General features: G+C 37.3%; 1 protein-coding gene across 1 annotated transcript; it reads right to left on the bottom strand.

Moving 5' to 3' along the window:
* Positions 1–1,403: 1,403 nt before the first annotated feature.
* Positions 1,404–18,172, bottom strand: arrdc1a (arrestin domain containing 1a). The gene is made up of 8 exons (XM_053325815.1): positions 18,055–18,172; positions 12,960–13,070; positions 12,520–12,570; positions 8,154–8,308; positions 7,769–7,951; positions 5,756–5,932; positions 4,748–5,327; positions 1,404–2,279 (listed from the first exon to the last, which is right to left on the bottom strand). The coding sequence occupies exons 1-8, from the start codon at positions 18,170–18,172 to the stop codon at positions 2,242–2,244; spliced, it is 1,413 nt and encodes a 470-aa protein (XP_053181790.1). The 3' UTR covers positions 1,404–2,241.
* Positions 18,173–21,752: the final 3,580 nt, after the last annotated feature.

The following is a 21,752-nucleotide window of genomic DNA, read 5'->3' as shown; positions in this document are numbered from 1 at the left end:
CTTCCTCCCTTTGTTCATTCTGTCCTTCCTCCCTTTCTTCCTTCATTTCATCTGTCCTTCCTTCCTTTCTTCCTTCTGTCCTTCCTCCCTTCTTTCCCTCCATCTTTTTAATGATCCGGCCCACATGAGATGAAATTGGTCTGTATGTGGCCCTTTAATGAAAATGAGTTTGACACCTCTGCTCTATATAAACAGTGATCCTCAGCTTTAAACTTACACAGCTCTTTGTTTTTTTCACTTAGGTTCAAACTAAACAAACACATCAACATTAAAACTGGATTTACAGTGTTTACTATTTCCAATTTTCATCTCATACATCCAATATGTTTACACAAACTGTACATTATCCATTAACAGAAGTATGCCAACCATTTGTGCATCTACAGTAAAGTATTCAAATCATTTCATAAATTCTATCAGCAAAATGTTTTTAAAGTACTCACTCTGCAATAGATTGGAGATTGAATAGAGTGATTCTTATTTTATTAAATATGACTTTATTAGATGCATCAAAGTGTAAGCATCTTACTGTTCAATGTGGTTGAGGTGTAATTCATTTGAACTACTTTCTTCACAGCAAGGTATTTTAGTCCAGTGGTTCCCAACCTAGGGGTCAGGGTCCTCCAAAGGGCTTACAAGGTAAAACTGAGGGGTCATCATGAGATTATTAATGAGAGAGAAAAGAGACAATGTTCTGATTCACAAATGTATGTTTATATGTTTGGATCTTTGGTTAAACTGGAAGATCTTTAACAATATGTTGTATTTTATAATCTTATCATAAACATAGAATAAGCTCTGCCTTGTACAGTAAATGAAATGAATGAATGAAAATACATGAAGTAGAAATACTGAAGTAAAGTTGTGTATACTGTAATAACTATAGTCACTGTTCATTATTATTCCAGTGTCATTTACATACTGGAACACGATTGGCTCCATACTAGTTGTGATGTCACAAATCATGCTTGTAGGTACACATTAAACTGAGTACAGAAACTTCAAATGAATATGAAAACAAACTCTGCACATACATCATACTGCTCAGTGAACAAATACTGTAGATTTTGGTTTGTACACTATTGTAAATACATGTTTGTTTAACATATTAAGTATAATTTGGTCTGCTTATTTTCAGTTTGTTTCGCTTTGTTATCTATAGTTATATCTTAACATACATTTATCAGTTTATTTATGCAGAATATTACAGATGATGTCATTGGATGTGTGTTTATTTCTGACCAATACAGAACATTTTACAAACCTACCTGTGAAATATCAAACAGTTTGACACAAAGTTCCTTTAACAGATTTATTGGAATCCAGACAGCAGTCAGAAAACATTTAAAACAATAAATAAATACAATGTTTCCTTTCTGCACTGATTAAAACTATTGAACAAAATGCTAATTAACATGATGTGAACTACTCCATGAAAGACCAGATAAAACTTCAAATCACAGTTAATACTTCACAAATCAAAAAAAAAGAAAAAAAGGCTCCGACGTATAATGAGCCAACACATATTGAACAGGTGAAGGATATTCCCTCTATAAAAGGAGGAAGAGTACAAATCATGATGTCATAATAAAATGTAAATAAAAGAAATCCTTGTGAAGAATTCATCTCATCTAATATTCCAACTCAGAACAGATCATTTCACCTGATTCCCATTATGAAAAAATAATAATCACAGTTTTCATTTTATTTTTTTGAGGTTAGAAAATGATCTGGATATGAAACTACACAGAGATGAGATGCATTATTTCTGCTCGGAAACATAAAACTTTGTCACTTGACATCACAGATGTCATCTAAAAAAGGGACTCCTAACTAAAACCTCCACTCCTGCTACTGTACATATAAAATCTGGTTATTAGCTTTAACTTTCATTTTATTCAAAGTGCTGACAGCATACAGAAAAAAGTGGTGAGTGGTGATTGGCTGTGTGTGTGTGTGTGTGTGTGTGTGTGTGTGTGTGTGTGTGTGTGTGTGTGATTAGTACTTGATCACTGGCCAGAAGAGTTCCAGCTCAACTCACTTTCATCTCAATTCAAAATGTTGATCATGTGTGGACGTTCAGAAATAAAAGCATGTTAGGTTCTGCTTGTGATCGTTTCATCCGAGTCAGTGATGAACTTCTTTTTTTTCTTTAATGGCAGAACTGTTTATAGTTCAACATCTCGTTTAGATATCGGAGTGAATTGACGGTCGTCCAGATGTTGCGGTTCTCCTTACACTTCATGTGTTGAAGCTCTCGTCGTAGGAAGGAGGAGCCTCTGTAACACACACACACACACACGCACACGCAGACACACAGAAGCACACGCACACGCTTGTTATTACTTAAAGACTGTAAAGTTTTCTTCTAAACACATTAAATAGGTCATAAATGTATTTCTAAAAAAGGTGTAAAAAGCATTTCAACCATTTAGATTTAAATTGTGGAGCTAGACTTCACAAACTGTGTTTCAAGATTTCTGTGTTCAGGATTTAGTGGGCGGGTCTGAAAATCACTGCTGCGTTATTAGCATAAACCCACCCCTGCTGCTGTAGAGGTATAAATACATTCAGAGCACACTACTACTATTATAGTCTACCGTTAGCTAGTTAGCCGCCGAGTTGGTTGCTGAGCTAGCAGCTGAGTTAGCAACAGAAAGCTCTCAGATGTAGCGTCCATGTTTCTGGTAGAGGTGGTGACTTTGATTGACAGGTGACACTTGGTAGGGGGCGGGGTTTCAGCTGCCACGCCCACAGCGTTTGGGAGCAGAGAAAGAGGCTGATTTTTACACAACTTTGAAGCCTAATTTTATATATTTGGTGATTTTTTTAATCATTCTAATTTGGCAGGGTGGTTAACAACACACTTTTCTGTGGTATGTCAAACTCAGAACACATATTTATTCTTACTTAACATGGACTTTAAATACTGTTAAATATCACACATTCCATACATGTGAGCAACACCTCAGCCTATAGAGTGTTGGCATTTCTCATAGTTCCAGGTGTGACTAACACAAATATACACACATACTCATGACTAACTTCTCATAATTATTAATAAAAACAGGAAATAATGTAAACTTACTGACAGCAGAAGTTTGTCTTAAAACTATTTCTCATTCATCTAAGTAGATCAGATCATGTGGATATCTGCTGTTCAAAGTCTCTTTACTGTTTTACTGATCATTGGATTCAAATAACTTCCTTCAGTTTAGTCACAATTATGTAGTTTCTTCATTTATTTCCTAAGCCAATTAAAATTACATTAAAAGTACACTTCAGTATGAGCAGCAGTGAGTGAAGATCCCTGTTCATAAGGTCTGATGTGTGTTTTGTTGTCTTATATATGCATATGAGTGTGTGCTAGAACAGGAGGATGATTGTTTGACTGCGATTGGCTGCTGCAGCACCAATCGGTAGACTGGTTTTCCAGGCTGGCGGTGGATTGGCTGGCTCACCAGGACTCAAGCTAGAAGAACTACCAAGATGGCAGCTGTGTGGTGACAGAGAGGGGGCATTCATCATCTCCTCCTTCTACCAACCAACACACTAGTTTGTGCTTATCTTTAGTTTATTAGATCTGTAGTTTTAGTAGGGATGGACTGCTAGTTTAAGTTATCCTGTTTAAATCAATTAAACTAACCTGATTATTAGAAACAAAAATTACTTTTTTTAATGAACACTCTGATTACTGTAATACAGACAATAATCAACAGGCAGCTTTGATTTGTTAACATTAAACTTGAGTTTGAACTGTAAAATCACTGCAGACTGTAACTATGTTTGGCTCAGTTCTTTATATATCATATCATCACTATCTCCAACTCCACCTGCTCTGCTCTGGACTGCTGCGGCATCTGCTTTTCTCTGAGTGTTTATTAGCAGCTATACACTAAATAATATCGTCATTTTAGGAGTCATATTTTGACTAACAGTGATAGTTCTCAAGTGGAAGTGGGAAAAGTAATAGTTTTGAGTCAAATTTGACCCCTATTGACATTTGACAGCTTTAAAAACATCATAAACGACTTTTGATGACTTTTCCTAAAGTGACATAAAATGCACAAAAATGAAAATATTTTAGACTGTTATACTTTTGTTTAGGTGTTAATAATGTTTGTCTATTGAGGCTGTTCTGGGTCAAATTATCTCTGTATCTATGTCCATGTGTTTTAGTGAAATGAATAGTTCATAGTTTTAATAAGATAGTAGTTATGAGGATTTATTTTTATGATGTAGCAGTGAAGACTGATGGCTCTAATGGTTCTACAATAAACCCCACACTTCCATAAAGTTATAAAATACATTTCCATCATTATTGCTAGGTTATATTTTCATGTCTTAGGTCAAATAGGACATGATATTGTGTGATAGGAGCTGTTTTTGGTGTAAAAGGTAAAAAAATACACTCTCTCTGCTCTCTGAAACATGAATCAAGGTTTAATCACATTTATTGATCAGTCAGATCCATTATTGATGCTTTCTAAACATCTGTGGTTCAACATTAGGTAGAGACACTTTTATGAGGAGACTCTTAGAATGTATCTGTAGGACAGGACCAGGACCAGGATCAGTCCAGGAGCTGACTGCATAATGAGCTTCTGTCTTAGTAAATCTTGACGTGCTATTTTCTTGTGATGAATAAATCTTCACACTGTATCAGTGAACGCAGCCTGGATGAGTCAAATCTGACCCATTTTGACATATGACAGCTTTAAAAACACTATAAATAACTTTTACTGACCTTGTGGATATGCAGAGGTGCCGTAGTCTGGAGGCAGGATGTGTGAGGCTGGCATCGGGCTGACATTGTTCAGAGGAGGATAAAGTGATGTGGCCCCTGTGGGGCCGCTGAATGGGGGTCCACCGGGCCCTGCAGCGGGTGCGCTGGGCTGCTGGTTCTGGGGGAAGAAGAGGCCGGGGGCGTAGCTGAAGGCGTTGGGCGACACCAGCAGAGACTGGCGCTTGTTGGGGACGCCATCGCTCATGGCCGCGCCCCCCTCCGCTCCCTCGTAGAACTCTGCCGGAGGAGCACTGGGGATGTTGTTATGGGAGGATGATCTGGCGCGGGGGGCCGGGCGGGGAGCGGGTTTCGGGGCGCGCCGAGGGGGTAAGGTGGGGGTGGTGGCAGAAGTGGAGGTGTCAGGGGCTGAGGCCGGGGGGGAGGAGGCGTCAGGGGCTGAGGCGGGGGTTGGTGTGGGTTCGGCGGGGGCGGAGGAAGGAGGAGGAGCTGCTCTCTTGGACGGTTGAAGTTTTTTGTCCAGGGAGACGTTGCCAATGTGGAGCGGTAACGTTAACATGACGTCTGGAAACTTCAGACTGACCTGGTTAATGACAGGAAGCTCTATGTTAGTCCCAGTTACTATTATTTTGAAAATATCATCATATGTATTCCAATAATGTCATATTTCAATTGCTTTTTTTAAGTATCCACAATCCAAATCTCATAATTCAAGTATTATATCTAATTAACTATATCTATTTATAATGGAAAACTTTCTTAATAATAAACAATCATGCATGCAGACTCCCTTTAACTTGGGAGCAGTTTTTCCATTTTCATTATCATTAAATCTAACAAAAAGTTATTTTATTATTAAGCTTATAAATAGTCAAATCTAATGATAAACAACAAATCTTTAAATTGCCAATTTTTCAATTATTAAATAGTTTGCAGTGTAACAAACCTCTAAACTACAACCACTTGAATACATCTTTGTCATTGGTGTAAAAGAAGCTGAGCCATTCTTACTTTAACAAAATATTCAATCTTTATAAGTTCACATCCAGCGAGGCAGGACTGAGGAAGAGGAGGGACAATGATCTGCTCCTTCCACTCCACCTCCTTGCCGGCCTTCACCGTACCTCCCTCCACCTCGGCTATTGCCCTCAAATCATGGGTGGGCTTTTTGGTCTCGTAGGTTACTCTCTGGAAACACAAGGAGAACAATTTCAAGCACAAACATTTAAAAAAAAAAAAAAAAGCTCAAAGAGAAAGAAAAATGATAGATGTCTCTTATCATCAATTAATCAATGTATAATTAATGTTCAACTAACTAATCAATATTCCTCATCTATTAAAAACACATCAGTGAGTCACATTGTAGCACTGGATTACCATACACTCTCATAGGAACACTCACACTCGCACCAAATGTAGATTAATCCACTGCAGAAAATAGTGCCCAGCTAATTCACTATTTCCTGTTTAATTAACGTGCTAAGAACTACAGTGACAATATGTTCAGCTTGGTATGCTGCTCCAACCTAAAGCTCATTTATAAATGCTCCTTCCCTGCTTAATGAATTTGTTTCAGACACCAACACTGTAGTAGAGTCAGCACACAGGCCTCTATAGAAACTGGTTCTGTTCTGTTCTGCATAGCAATACACAAAACCTCATTTGGACAGTTGTCTGTGTTACAAATAAAATCCCAGCTAAAGTAGAAACACTATTCTTACACCCAGTACTGCTGTATATACACAGCTGTGTTTTAGTGGATGTATTTTTTAGTTTTTCCTTCTTATCTCATCATTTTTAACTTTGCACAAAGATTAAATACAATAAGTAATACATATACAGTAATACACATACAATAATATAATAATCTAGAGTTTGTTTATAATTGTTTTTTTCATGGGATTTAGTGACAATAAGAACAGTCCATAATAATGCCAACCTTTATTCTTTAATGAACAACATATGTCAGTATGCTCATACATCTTTCAGCTGCTTTTAGGTATGTGTGTTTTCTAGCCCACATGTAGACTTCTGACACAATCTTCACTTGAGTTGTATTTTACTTGATTTTATATACTGTATTTATTCTATACCCTGTTCTATATGTAAAGTGCCTTGAGATGACTTGTTGTGATTTCGCACTATTTAATAAAGCTTGATTGATTGTTACTTTTAATGTGTACCATTTTTGATCAGGTGACTATCAGACAGGCAAATGCCATTTATCAGACAGTGCTCATGTGTTGAACTGTGAATATGTTCTTCTGAATTCTGGGAAGAGACACAGACCTCCTCTGTGCAGGCACAATAGATACAAACATTCCTTTGTTCCTGTATCAATCTAGCTTCTTAACAGCCAGAAATGAATGAATGTGATGGTTCTGTATATGGAAATGAATGAATAGTCCAGCTTGTGTATGGATGTATGCGAGTGAATGGATCAATGAATGCTTTTGATAGAGTGTTGGGATGTGTGACTGAATCTATATTTATGACAGAATGAATGTTTTGGTAGGTTGACATGGTGATGTGATGTGAATGCTTATGTGAATGCTATGATGGAAGGTTGGAGGTGGTATGGATGTATATAATGGCATTATATGTGTAGGATCGTCCAGTGTCAGTCTGTGTTTATTGCACTATTGTCTTTTTACCTGATGTACGCGTGTACTGCATATTGTTTTTATTGTATGTCATTTATGTGTGCAACTTATTCCCTATTCCTAGGGAAGGAAGGAAGGAAGGTTAAGCTCCTTTTAGGTCCTTTTGTTGTAAAGCACTTCGAGCTGCATTTCCTGTATAAAAAATGTTACACAAATGGACATGTTACACTTATTAATTATCATTGTAACTATTATTATTGACAGCTAGTCTTTCCTTGAGGTATATGTCTTCTCACCATGCTGATCACTAATTAATCTGGGTCTACATTTACCAATCCAGTTAAGAGTTAATGCACAGCTTCAACAGATGAAGCCTACAGTGTACTTAACATGAGATTAGACTCCCCCTAGTGGCAGTTACCTGCATCAGACTGGCCATTATGTTGCCCGTGCTCTTGCCCGATTGATTGTGGATGTTGGCCGTCACCTGGATGACCTGACTTGGTGTGTAGCCCTTCATGTCGGTTTGGGCCTTCAGGACCACCGTGCCCGTCTTCACCAGCATGTAGGTGAACTGCTGGGTCACTGCAGAGGAACAGGTACCCTGAATGGAGAGAGAGGCACAGTTAGAACACCATGACACTGAGCCATGCTTGTTACATTCAACCAAGAAGATGAGATCTAATACACTGTATACAGATGATAAAGATTTTTTCTCAATATTGACCTCATGCAATATGTATTTAATGGATAAGGCTTCACCACACACACACACACACACACAACCATATGTCATCATATCTCACCCATATGTCTGGCACTTGGTTGAGGTTGAAGAGGCTGAGGAGGAAGAAGGCTTTCTCTGTGTTGTAGTCTTTGGCGAATCGAGGCGTGTCGATGAAAGCTCTCACTCTGTACACAATCTTACCGTAGTTGCCTTCAAAGGATGTTGGAGCAGAGACTGTGGGATGGATGGTCAATAGATTTTAGTTTTATAAAACGACAATAACAAAAAAAGAAGAAGACGACAGACACAATGATCTGACCTGCACAGAAATATAAAATGCTATTCATAACTTTCCAAAAAAAACAAAAAAAGGCACAAAGAATAGATGATCTAGCAATAGATTTTATTCAACACTGTGGTCAAGCATTAACCTTCTTTTTATAGATGTGCTAAAATAAAAAAAAAACACAACACACTCCCAAAAACAGAAGTTAGTGGTCAAGCAAATTAAGCAGGTCAAATGTATCATTTAATTTCTATAAGGAATGACAAATATATAATAATATGATTGAAAAAAAGAACACAGACGACTAGATTTTTATATTAGGGGAGGGTTGTTTGATTGCAGATTTCAGCCACAGTTTAATATGATAACTGTTATATGATATATAGATATATGATGATGTTTAAAAAGCAGCTTTTTCCAGATGTGACTGTTTTGAAAATTAACAAAACTCCAGTTGTCCAAAAACTATTAAAAACACATCAGTCAGTCACACTGTTGAACTGAGTGACATTGTTTTATTACAATGAACACACACAGACACACACACACACAAGTTTATTTTCACTCATTCACACACAAACCATTCTGCTGCCAAATACTCAAGTGTGGATTCATCCACTGCTGAAAATAGTCCAGTGCACTGTTTCCTGTATGATTAACGCATGCTAAAAATGACAGTGAGTAGCTGTTTTCAGAGACCAAACTTTATATTTGTGAGCTGTTTTTTTTAATACTGAGAGAAGATATGTTCAGCTTCATATGCTGATCATTAAAAAAAAAAAAAAATCCAGATCTGACTGTTTCAAAAAGTTATCACGTGACTGAATAATGTTTGTGGCTCAATGTAAACATGAAATGAAAGATGGCAAAGAGCGTTCTGATCCACCTGCAGGCACTATCACTCTCTCTCCCACACACACACACGTTTCAAATGACAGATGATTTAGAATGGCGACAGACCAGCAAACAGACCGGTTGAGTTGGTTTTGAGTTTCTGTTGTATCACTGTAACAGAGGAACAGAGGACGCTTTACCTGGAAAACTAAACTCCTGATAAGTGACCAACAAAGACTGAACACGAGGGCTGGCTGTGTATTGCTGTGTATTGCTGTGTGTGTGTGTGTGTGTGTGTGTGTGTGTGAGTCCATGGCAGCTGCGGGGACACAGTGTACTGCTCTCCCGAAAAAAACACTACTGTACCAAAAACTTGTAAAAAGTTACAAAAAGTGTGGACGAAAACTTGGAGTCGCCACAATCCAAACTTTGGATTATTTCGATGTTTTCTTGAGATCACAAGTTAATCTTCTCCTTATCTTAAGACACCTAATAGTTTTCCCCATCATCCATCCCATCATATTTTGTTTTACAAAGCAATTAATAGCGGCTGGATCAAGATCTAAGCATAACAAATTTGTGTTTTGGTGTCGCTCCTTTCTATAGAGTTATCATCAAAATGTGCTGATGTCATGGGGAAGTGCTCTGGTGCATTGTAGTGTAATGAGTAAGAGGAACATACAGGACAGCTGGGGTTACCACATACATAGTGGTTCCTGATGGAAATCTTGAGAACTTATGACATAAGAGAGACACTGCTCCATTTCGTATCTCTAAAGTATTAACGATGGAATCTGTAAACATGTTAGTGAGTGTTGCCATCATCCACCTTAAAATGTGTACTGGAGATTAGTGCATGGTAGTAAAAGCTACAGTTAGAAGTACTGAGTTTTAAGGTGGAGGGGCGTAATCAAATCATCTTCACAAACTGGGAGCCTAAAAAGGATCATTCTGGGTATTATCTTTATAGTTTTGGTCTTAATAATACTGGATTCACAAGATAAGTGTTGAGATATGAGAGCAAAGCAGCGTCACTGAGGGTGTTTTCAGACCTATAGTTCCATTGTTTGTTCAGCAGCAGGCAATTCAATTGTTACAATGTAGCATACAGACTTTGGTACAGTTCAGTTTGCATATTTCTAAATCAACCAAAATATGTTCTAGTTGAGCTGACCGCTCTTCATAGGTCACTTTGGTGTTTATGTTCTGGACATAGATAAATGTTTCACAAGGGAAGTACAGCTTTGTGTGGTGATCTTGGCTCTGGTCATGAGTCATTTTCAGAGGCGGCAAAAGTCCTCACGTTCTGTACTGAAGCAGAAGTTCAGATACTTGAGTAAAAAAAGACTGGTAAAAGTAGAAGTACTGATTCAACTGAAAGTACAGGCTCTGAAATGTACTCAAGTACACAAATAAAAAGTACAAATTCATTTTGACCACTTCCAATAACTCGACAAAACAACAGCATCAACACTGTCTGCTCATTGTTGGACTGTTTGTCAATAGAGTATGAGGGGAGGAGCTGTCCAGGGAGGCATGAGGCACACACCCCAAAAGAAAAAAAAAAAAAAGATTTCTATCACTTATTTGCATGTCATGTCTTCTTTTTACAAAGTCACTGAGGTTGAATCAAATAACAAGCCTGTTTTGGCAATTTAAGGAGTAGAACACATGTTTGTGTTCAAATGTAGGGAAGAAAAGTAAATGAATACTCAAGTTAAGTACAGATACCTGGAAAATCTACTCAGGTATAATAACTAAGTACAAATGCTTTGTTACTTCCTTCCTCTACTCATTTTTGGCAAATGATACAGTTTGAAAACAAGGTGCAGCTGTGACTGGAAGATAATCTGATGATGACCTGGAGTTGCCCAAGATGCATTGCACGTCACTTCAGGAAGAAATATAAAATATATGAAATTGTCTACCTACCCATAATTCATTACAACTATGGTTTTGGACCTGTTTGTTTCAGGTTGTTGAGCAGATGGTACCGATACAGAGCACCTCTTCTTGGTGGTCTCATTTGGTGCAGACCTAAGTGTGATTGCTGCGTTCTGACCGACGCAAACAAACTGCAACAAGGTGTTAAACCAACTATGGTTTCATTAACACCAGCTAAATGTTGTAGGTGTGAAAACACCCTAAGCCAAAGTCAAACAGGTCTAAAAATACGAGCAGTCACATGATCACAGAGGTGGCAAACAAGCTGAAATGTCACATCACTGCCCAGAAAGCTATATGTACACAGTTACAGTAAGTGAAGCAGGTCAAAGTCCAAACAGGAAGTGGCTGTAAGAACTGTGGACAGGCAGTTTGGGGGATGATTTTGTTTTATCTTCCTGTTTAGTTCAGTTTTTACTAACATGAGGGTTTATTTATTGTAATTGGATTTTGAGTAGTTTATTTGCCTGCTTTGTTTTTTCATCTTACATTTTATATCAGCTTTCACTGCTCTGTGAAGCATCTACTGTTTTGACAGGTACTATATGAATGGAGTTATCATTATTATTCAAACCCGACGATATATCAGTCAACTAATATTATTGGCTGATATTGGCCTATCACAGATATATATCGGTATCAGAGTTTAAAGACAAGAGATTCCTTTATTTGTCCCATAATGGGGAAATTTACATTATTGCAGCAGCAAATTGGATAATAAAAAAGCAACAATAAATAATAAGTACAAGAGCAATAAAAACAATAGTAGTAAAAATATAAAATAATAAAGTTCTGCTGTTCGATATTAAATTATGAAAAATGACGGTAAACCTGCATCCTGATCTGCAGGACTGTTACTTTCAACTGTACAGCTGTTTCCATTATTCTGTCCAACCCCTGTGTAAGTAAAGCTGCTGTGTAGACTGTGCATGCAACAGAGTAAATGCTGTTTGAGACACATTATACTTTTACAGTGATGCATTTTAAACAAGAATTTATTAGGATCACATTCATAGCACTACTTTAGATTTGAAGTTGCGGCTTCAAACTAAATGATTTATTACAGTAAAGTTATATGATATATAGTTCTTCTAGGTTATTAAGATTTGCTCTGTCCTCTGTGCAGTGTACTACCCCCACCAAGAACCCCTCTGGGACGTGGCTAAACACTGATAATCAGAGCAAAGCTTCTATAACCTGCCAGGAATAGTGGGAAAAGATAGTCCCATCCTCCCAGCTGCTGAACCAGAACAGAATCAGGGAGCATGTGAGCATGTCCGGACATGTCTGTCAGGCTGTTAATGCTATGTTCAAAACACACACAAACACAGGGAAAAATGCACGGTGACAGGTGTTTCATCCCATCACTCTTCGCTCCTACCTGGAATGAGGAACTTGAAAGGAAACGTGTGTTCTCCTTGTTTCAGGGTTCCTGTGTGGGACACAGAGAGAACAGATAAGCATCAGGCAGTGGAAATGCTAACAATCACTCTGCTGTTCCCCAGCTGAAGCACAAGCCTCAGGCCTCAATGGAGTATCCTCAGTGGAAAGGAACAAACTTACTTACTGAGAGTGTTTTTTTTAGAATACTAGTTTTACTGTCCGCAATGTAAAAGATTATACAATAATTTTGCAGTTGTGACTTTTATCTATAACCCCCCCCCCCCATGTATTTTGGTATTTCCTGTTTCAACCACCTAACTAAAGGAAGCTCATTAAATCATGAGGAAGTATTCAAAGTCAGTTAACCTCAGCTCTGTGTGAAACGCTGAGCTGCACCCACGATATCTGATATCAAAAAGTGGTGGTGGGGGGGCGTACCTTTGTCTGCGATGGAGACGGTGCTGTTGAAGTACTGCTCCTCCACCGTCCAAGCTGTGTCGTTCACTTTGCTGGTGATGCCGCAGAAACCGTTGCAGTTCACTTTGACGGCTGCAGATGAGAACACAGACACATTAGCATTTCTCAGAAGCAGGATGGAATATTTTAAAGTCTTGTTAAAGGAGGCGTCCGCTAATTTTTGTGTTTTGGGAGTTCTAGTGTATATGTGAGGTAAAAAAAGTTGTGCAAAGCATGTGTGGAATCTGATAAAGTGCCTCACAGTGCAGTAAACAATGCATGAAAAGTTGGAGCAAAATAAGATATAATTCTCTAGTTGATCTTATCAACTAGTGTGGTATTCTGTTTTTCCACTCATCTGAGCTGGGTTTGTTGGTTTTTATGTTATCCACAGTAACAGAAAAATGTTGAAATTTAACCCTCACATACTGTGTCTCATACTTAGTCTCTACACGATTCACATTCATAAATTCCTCAATCATTTATTAATATTTGATTCATCTTATAGAAAAAAAAGACATTCACAATCACTGTTTTATAGTCCAGGAGCACATTTTATACAATATGAAGAATACAACATGATTTAATGCTGATTACAATTATTCACTATGAAAATACACTTTCTCCTTTCCTCGTTGTCTTTCCTCTTACTTATTGAAAAAAACATCAAAAACACAACTTCAACTAAAACTAAAGTTTCCCATATCCTCTTTTTTGACGTGCATGGTTATCTCTGTAGTGTTTTTGAGGTTAGGAACTTCCTTTATGGTCGTTGCACTTTATTTCAATCAGCATTACGAGTCTGTATAAATTTCCCCCCCAAAAAACAGAGTAAATGTCAACTTTTGAGGAACTGAAAAAACACCTCTGCTGGTTTCCAAACTGCTGAAACAGAAGCAAGAAACCATGAAATCCAGGCGTGTTTCTTGATGCCCGGGTCAATGAACGCTGTGTACTTAGAATGAAACTGCATCAACAGTGATAATGGCTCTGAGGTAAATGTATGTCTGATAGTCCTGTCACTTTAATTACAATTATTAGACGATATATTGTCTCAGTATTAATCGCGATAAACAATATTATTGTCATTTGAAGATCATTTTATACCACTGATATAATGATAATATAATAGCATAATAATGTAAGGGGGGTGGGGGGTGGGATTGTAGAGTGGGTGCTACACAAACTGTCATTATGGGCCAGGACAATTATTTACCTTTAATTGGGAATGGAGGACACTACTAGCTTAGTTAATGTGACATGAATAGCCTCTTAGCTGCTAATGTGAAGTGTGGAAATACTGAGGTCAGAAAAGTGATCGCGGTCATGTCCATGTAATTATGTTATTATTGTGACAGGGCTAATGTTTGATTAGTAAAAGCAACAACGTTCATCTTTTACCAGAAAGATTTTCTTTTGAATGTCGCTCATTTTCCTATTTTAATATCTATGATGGAGAATAATTATAGTCAGAGAAGGGAGGAGAGTCTGTTGTCTTATGCATTTTAATTAATATCAGCTACTTTCCATTCCTGTGATGCTAAATATCTCGTTTCCTTGAATAGAAAACATATTATGATCCTAGAAACATGTTCGCTACTAAATCATTTCTACAAATGATGAGACATGAGTCTACACCTTCAGACTGAGAGCTTATCCACCGTCATCAGAGACTAAATCGTTTCAGGTGAAGGCCGGCTAGAAGGATGTCATTTCTCTAAAAGATGTGATTCCTCACATTTCCCACGAAAGACATCTAAGCCAGACTGTTGACACAAAGTTGGAAGTACACTAATGGCTAATAGTAGTTGATTAGACAACTAATACATGAGTACTTAATAAAAAACAAAAAGCCAAAGTGTTTTCCTGGTTCCAGCTTGTAAATTGTGGTGATTTTGGTGCTTTTCTTCATTTTATATGATAGTTATTGTTAGGTTGTGATTTGTTGGTTCAACAAAGCAAGTCATTTGAAGATGTTAAATAGGTCTATAGGAAACTGTGATTGCCAATTTTCACACATTTTTACACCAAATATTGAATCCTTTAGCCGACAAAATAATCAGTAGATTAATCACTAATGAAACGTATTGTTTGTTGCCGCCCTAAAGATTTCTCCTCAGGCCTGAAACCCAAACTATGGACACTCCTGTTCAAATAGATTGAACTTTTACTGTACTATTGTACTCTGAAACAGTGCTTTAGTAACTCCATATCCATTGGATCAGAGGTGAACCACAATGACTGAAACTTTACTTTTAATAGTAGATCAATATTTGCACACATGCATCATGCTTATCTCAGGGCGCAGCCAGCACTTCACAATCCATCAGTGATTCAACCTGTGTTTCCAGGGAGGCGGCGCGGTAAAGCCGACAGTCTGACCCGTTCTACCTGAAGAGGAATGTAAACAGACTGGAGGCCCTGCAAATTCAAAACAGAAACTCCCCCGAAACACAAAAGCAGCTCTCAGCAAATGGAGAAAAGCAGAGAGAGAAAGTGTCATTTTAATAATTAGGTCAAAAACTGGACTAAAAAAGCCTCTAAAGTCTTTGATAGACATGTTTTCAAGTTGCAACATGGTAAAAAATACATTGCAAAACAGTTGCTTCTATGCTGAGGCTGCATTCACTGGCTGGAATGGTGATTTTGGTTTTTACATCAATTTGCAATGTGACTGGGTCGTTTCACCAGTGATCCAACGTGTGTTTCAGGTCTTTCAACTTCCTCGCCCAAGTTTGATGATAAAGCAAAGAAAATAGAGCCAAGTCAGGGAAGTCATTTCTCACACTTTCCCTTTTCCTGACTGGTTTGCACTCGAATAAGTTCTCTATTATTCGGTGAAGCTATTGTGATCATGAACGTCAAATAGAATTCCTGTTCCATGTTTTCAGGTTTGACCTCCAGTAGTTTCAGTTTGTTTAGTAAAGCATGCCATGTTGTTTTCCCCATGGGTATCACTCAGCAAGCAGTTAAATTGCTGCATTACTGATGATACTTAACTGAAGTATGAAATATGGAGGATGAATCATGCCATAATGATTTTAATCTTATAGAAAACTGAACACCTTATTGGGATTTTTAACTTCTTCTGAATACTTAAAGACACCCTTCTGACATGTTACAAGACATAACATAAAAAGCACATCTCACCTTTCTCCTTAGTTAAAAAACAAACAAAAAAACAGAATCTACGAATATGCAAATATTGTGTATAGTGTAACTTCCTACGTCACTGTGAAGTCCATTCTTAGTGGATGTGTCAGAGGTTTTGAAATCTCTACATCACACTTATGTAAGTTGCATACTGAACCACAATTGACTCCAATGTAGCCATGATGTCACAAATCCTGTTTTTTTTGTAACACACCCTTAAATGAGATTTTAAATGGAGGTCAGCGTTTACAAATTTACATAAAAACCAGTATCAAATATTCAAAAAACTACATTCAAGTTGCTCAAATTTAATGAAACTTATTTTCAAATCTAAAATGGTCAAGTCAAGTTCAAAAATCAAGTCAAACTACTTATACGAATGCAGGTAACTCAAGGTGAAGCACACTCTACCAGGTGAAAGGTAGGGCTGGGTGATATGGACAAAATCAAGTATCACAATATTTTTGACCAAATACTTCAATATCGATATTGCAACAATAATGTAGAGATGACTCTTGATGCTTTCACAAAATATTTACACAATTACATTTTTGATAAATAATCATCGGTTATGTAGATATAATGACAAAGTGTCTAAAAAGTAAACAAGAGAACAGCTAGCACAGTTTGTTAAGGTCAGAAAATTACATACTTTACAGTAATGTAGCATTTAAAACCAGGAAAAGACAATGCTGATGACATATCACAATATTACGATATCCAAACTCTAAGACCATATCTAGTCTCATATCACAATATTGATATATTGTCCAGCCCTAGTGGAAGGGTAGAGGAAGTTAAATAGAGGCAAATTTCTGATATTAGCCTATACAAATAAATTAACTTGAATAAACAATAAACAATGAAGCGAATGGAAAACCTGAGGTGTCTGAAAATGTTACTTGTAATTGTAAACAGAGAGTGTCTGCTGTGAAGAATTCCTCAACCACGATCCGAACTGTTGTCTATTCATTTTCTATTGAACAACTAATCAATGAATCTATTCAACTTAGTGTGAATTCTTAATGTGTGAAATCCTGTCACCCCATTTGTCCTCGCTACACCTGGTCCTGAAGCAGAGTGTAAACACCTGTCAGATATCTGATACATGATCTCTGACATGTGACACGTTCAAAAACTAAACCGTCTCCAATGAAATGCTCTACTTGTTTAGAAGAATGGACACCGCTGCATACTCTAAAAGACAAACAGACTCCAGTAGTAAATTAGCCCCAGCTTGCATCTCTAATGTATTACATTTGAGTCACAGAGCCAAGTATCCATTTCTCTAAAAGATAAACAAGTGATGTTTGATAACCCAGAGGGTAGAATAAAAACTCTGAGGTATTTTCATAATCCTTGAAGACTCTATCTATATCTAGAGAATGATAAATCAATTTTTACTCTTTTTCCCAAGTTACAACATCCAGGTAGTCATAGCTACCATCTTTGTTTGGAATAGAAAACAATTGCAACTTGGGGAAAAGGGCTTAAAGAGAACAGCAGTAAGTGTTCTACCTTCTGTTTTTCTTTTCCTTCCTCCTATCTTAGAGAAATGGATGTTTAGGCTTAGGTACAATCTAGCAGCATTACATAACAGTAAATGTGACCAATGACAGAAAGGAATATATCCCTCTGGAATACAAGACAGAAGAAAAAACAACCTCAAATTCCCAATAGATCCCATTTAAGTCCCTCAGTGACACTCAGAAATAACGGTGTAGGAAATGACTTAGAATCCCACTTTTAATAAGTCCATTTTAAACCCATCACTCGCAAAAACACTGTCAGTATCACATTCATTTAAAATAATAATAGAGTTAAATCATAGCGAGTGTAATCTTTGCTGAATCCTTCACTTCCTTGTTTGGCGAACGGCGGTATTTTTTCCCACCAGGTGAGCTTTAAATAAACACACTCTTACCTTTACATTGTAGCTGCTGGCCAAGTTTAACAGTCACGGTTCCTGTGATAGACTCTCCAGGACTGTACACCACTTTATTTTTGTCAAACGCGACCTCAAACTCCTGAACTTTCCCCATGTCGTCCTTATCCACAGTGACTCTGCAGCTCACCTGTACCTGTACCTGTACGCTCCGTCTTCTTCTTCGTTTGTTATAGTTGTTCATTAGCGGTTTGCAAACAGCTTTTAGGCGCATTACCGCCGCCTGGTGGATTAGATAGGGTACGGGACGGTTAGACTTCTTAACCCTCCTATTGTCTTTCTTTTGACCATGCAACTTTTGTCCTCCTGGGTTAAAATTGTCTTTTAAGTCAACTTCATTCCAATTTATTGCCACAGGTTTTTACACTTTTTGTTTTGTAAATTGTGGCCAATAGCTCTCAAATGAAACTATTCCTCATTTTTGAGTTAATGCCTGTTGTCCTCCCGCCTGTTTTCTAAAAATCTGAAAAATAGCCTGGTACCCTACATCAGCTTGACTCATCTGCAAAAATATACGCCCTACTGTTTTCTTCAGCATGCTTATTCATGATCTTTAATTTATTGTTCAGTCTGGTGTGACCAAACATCCTTGATATAGACTAATCTCCCCCTCCTTTCTATAGCCAAGTGGTATGCAAATGGTTGCCCGTGGGTCAAATCTGGTCCACAACAAAATATAACATTTTGTACACTTATACAGGTATTTAACATCATTTGTCCTATCTAACCAGAACAGATTTGTGTCAATACCAGTACCAACCAGCTTCAACCAGAATATTTGCCCTCATACAAAACTCTACAACTGTTTAAACACAAGTAAACTAAAGTATTTCACTTTGTCTGTATAACCCCAAATAGCCCCCAAATAAACAGAACTGAAAATATGACTCATGGCTTATTGCTGGCACCTGCTATTGTCTATGTATTGCTGCCTCTCATTTCTCACGCTTTTCTTTGAATGCTGTAGTAGCATCAGTGCTTATTTCCTTTATCCTACTCTTCTTGCCATTTCTTCTTCATTTCTGATTTGATTATACTTTTAACCTCAGCCTTGCTATATTCTTTGACCATACTATGACGATATATGACCTACTTATTTAGGAATCCATGTGAATGTAATTTCTATTCATGCCCTCTTAACTCTCAATAAGTATTGTTTGACCGATGTTAAGTATTGTCTCCTGCCTTGTATTTGACTGCATGTGTTTAAGACTTGACACTACAGGAAGCACAACCTATTTATAGCCCTTTGAGTAGTATGACTTCCTCTATCCAGTTTAGAGTGAATATTGTTAAGAGCACTTTAACACTTTTATTTGACATTGAATTTCGTTCTGAAATGATAAATAATATCCCCACTCTATCTTTATATACTCTAACATATTCTGAACAATTGGATGTGTTTTTGCCCATATTTTTTCTTTTTTCTTTCTTTAACAGGATTACTTCTTCTAGAGTCCTTGGGGGAAAACAATGGGGCTTTAACACTTTATTCACCTGTGAGCACTAACAATAACACACACCTTTTTTCCACCACCCCATCCTGGCATGATGTCACTGGCTTCTCCAAGATGAGAAGGATAATGGAAAGCTTTGCTTATCAATCCAAAAATGTGAATGAAAAATAACTGATTAATACTTTCTTTGTTTTAACCTCTGAATGATATGAAGAATAAGAATATTTAATATTTGGTTTAAACCTTTCCAGAACATGTTTCACAGGATATGTTCAAATGTTAAGTATAACCTTAATTGTATTGTTAATACAATAAATGGACAAATGGTCATGCTTTATGGTACTGATAGTTCTAATCTATTAAAAACTTCAATGGACATGAATGTTAGCTTTTTAATTCAAGTATTCATGATTTTTTGGCAAATTCCTTATGGAGTTTATTCCCTATCTTAATTCAAGAGCATATTAAATGGATTTGAGAGCAGTATTTATTGATTTCATGCTCAGATTTTGTGATATTTTCTCTCAAAACTCTGCTCTCGCACTCAAATTTGCTCTGCGCATGCTCGCACTGTGTCCTCGCACTCGGTTACACACTCGAGTTCTTCCTCTCGCGCTCAGGGAATTTGTGCTCGGCTCGCGGATCTCTGCTCTGCTCTCGGATTTTTTGTGGATCAAAGCTGTCAACCAATAGAAGGCCAGCTAGTATTGACCAATCAGACTGTCCCTGTTTGTTTACGGGTGCGTTCGCTGTTCTTCGAGGAGCGTCGCATACGGGCGGGCACACTTTCAACCGGGTTTATCCACTCCTGACCTCCGGTGCTGTAATAAATGTGGTTTCTTTCATTTTTTTGACCACTGTTGGTCAGTGTTTTGGTTTATGGTTTTGGTTCACTGTCAGTGCTCAGCTGTTTTAAGAGAGAAAGCTCTAAAAATCCACTCTACAAAACTTAAAAATTATGTTTGAGGAGAATTTAGCAGCTAAAGAGCTGAATATTTCCCTCAGGAGTTGTTAGAGAGCAAAAACAAAGAGAAAAGAGAGTGAATATTGGACGTACAGTCACCGGTGTCATGACTCCAAATGAATGATAATGTTGATCATTTACTGCTGATGTGAAAATAAACAACTGTTTTATATGACACAGATGATTGTTTTGTGTTTGAACAGGTTAGAAAGGTCCAAGAACAGCGAACGCACCCGTAAAAAACAGGGACAGTCTGATTGGTCAATACTAGCTGGCCCTCCACAAAAAGAGATCTGTGAGCACAAGTTCCCTGAGGAAGAACTCGAGTGTGAGCGCAGAAAATCTGCGCGAGCAGCGTTGTAACCGAGTGCGAAGACACAGTGCGAGCATGCGCAGAGCAAATTTGAGTGCGAGAGCAGAGTTTTGAGAGAAAATATCACAAAATCTGAGCATGAAATCAATAAATACTGCTCTCAAATCCATTTAATATGCTCTTGAATTAAGATAGGGAATAAACTCCATAATTCCTATAAGGAAAAAGACCAATAGAAAATTGAACTTCACTCTTTCTAATTGATATTGAGCTCTATTACAACTCTTCAGTTAAGCTGCAAAATAAAAAGGCAACAAAGGCCCACATTATTTTATTTTATTTTAACATATAAAGTTATTAATGAATAGTTAATTAAGTTAATTATATTTATAATTAATGTATGCACTAATTTATGTTTCATCTTCCTATGTATTATTTTGCTTTAATGTAAAGAGCTTTTTGCACCATCCTTTTTTATTATGTCATGATTGAATTATCTGGTATTTTGCTTCATATTTTTGTTTTTCAGACTTTATTCTTCATACTTCGTATATGACTGTTTTTTGTAGTTATTTTTAAGTTTGAGGGGGAAATGAGAAATGTAATAATCCTCAAAGCAACAACAAAATGACTCAGGATTAAATTCTACTACAACTTACAATGGGAAGAACTATATAGGAGAATATTCTGGTGTTTGCCTGATAAGTTTTCTTTCTACAATAATGAGTCATGTTTTGAACACAGTCTACATGTTCTATTCCACTTCTACAGCCTCAAGAGTCCATACTAGGATTTCTCTTTGTAGTGTGCATTACAAAAAACATTACACATGAATGAGCAATGTAAGAAACAGCATGTCACTCTTAGATACATTACATTTACTTGTTGTAGTACACTAATTATAAGTATTTCTAAAATCTAATGTTGCAGTTTTATTACACAG

This window comes from Scomber japonicus, chromosome 9 (assembly GCF_027409825.1).
Source record: "Scomber japonicus isolate fScoJap1 chromosome 9, fScoJap1.pri, whole genome shotgun sequence".
In the NCBI taxonomy this organism is placed as follows: domain Eukaryota; kingdom Metazoa; phylum Chordata; class Actinopteri; order Scombriformes; family Scombridae; genus Scomber; species Scomber japonicus.
This window is presented reverse-complemented; position numbering and strand designations above follow the sequence as displayed.

Bases quoted from the DNA above. Each gene is read 5' to 3' on its own strand.
- arrdc1a (XM_053325815.1), bottom strand. From the start codon at position 18,172: ATGGGGAAAGTTCAGGAGTTTGAGGTCGCGTTTGACAAAAATAAAGTG. The intron at 12,571-12,959 runs GTACGCCCCCCC...TGTCCCACACAG, and splicing joins CGTCTCCATCGCAGACAAAG to GAACCCTGAAACAAGGAGAA. The intron at 5,328-5,755 runs GTAAGAATGGCT...GTCATTAACCAG, and splicing joins AGATTGAATATTTTGTTAAA to GTCAGTCTGAAGTTTCCAGA.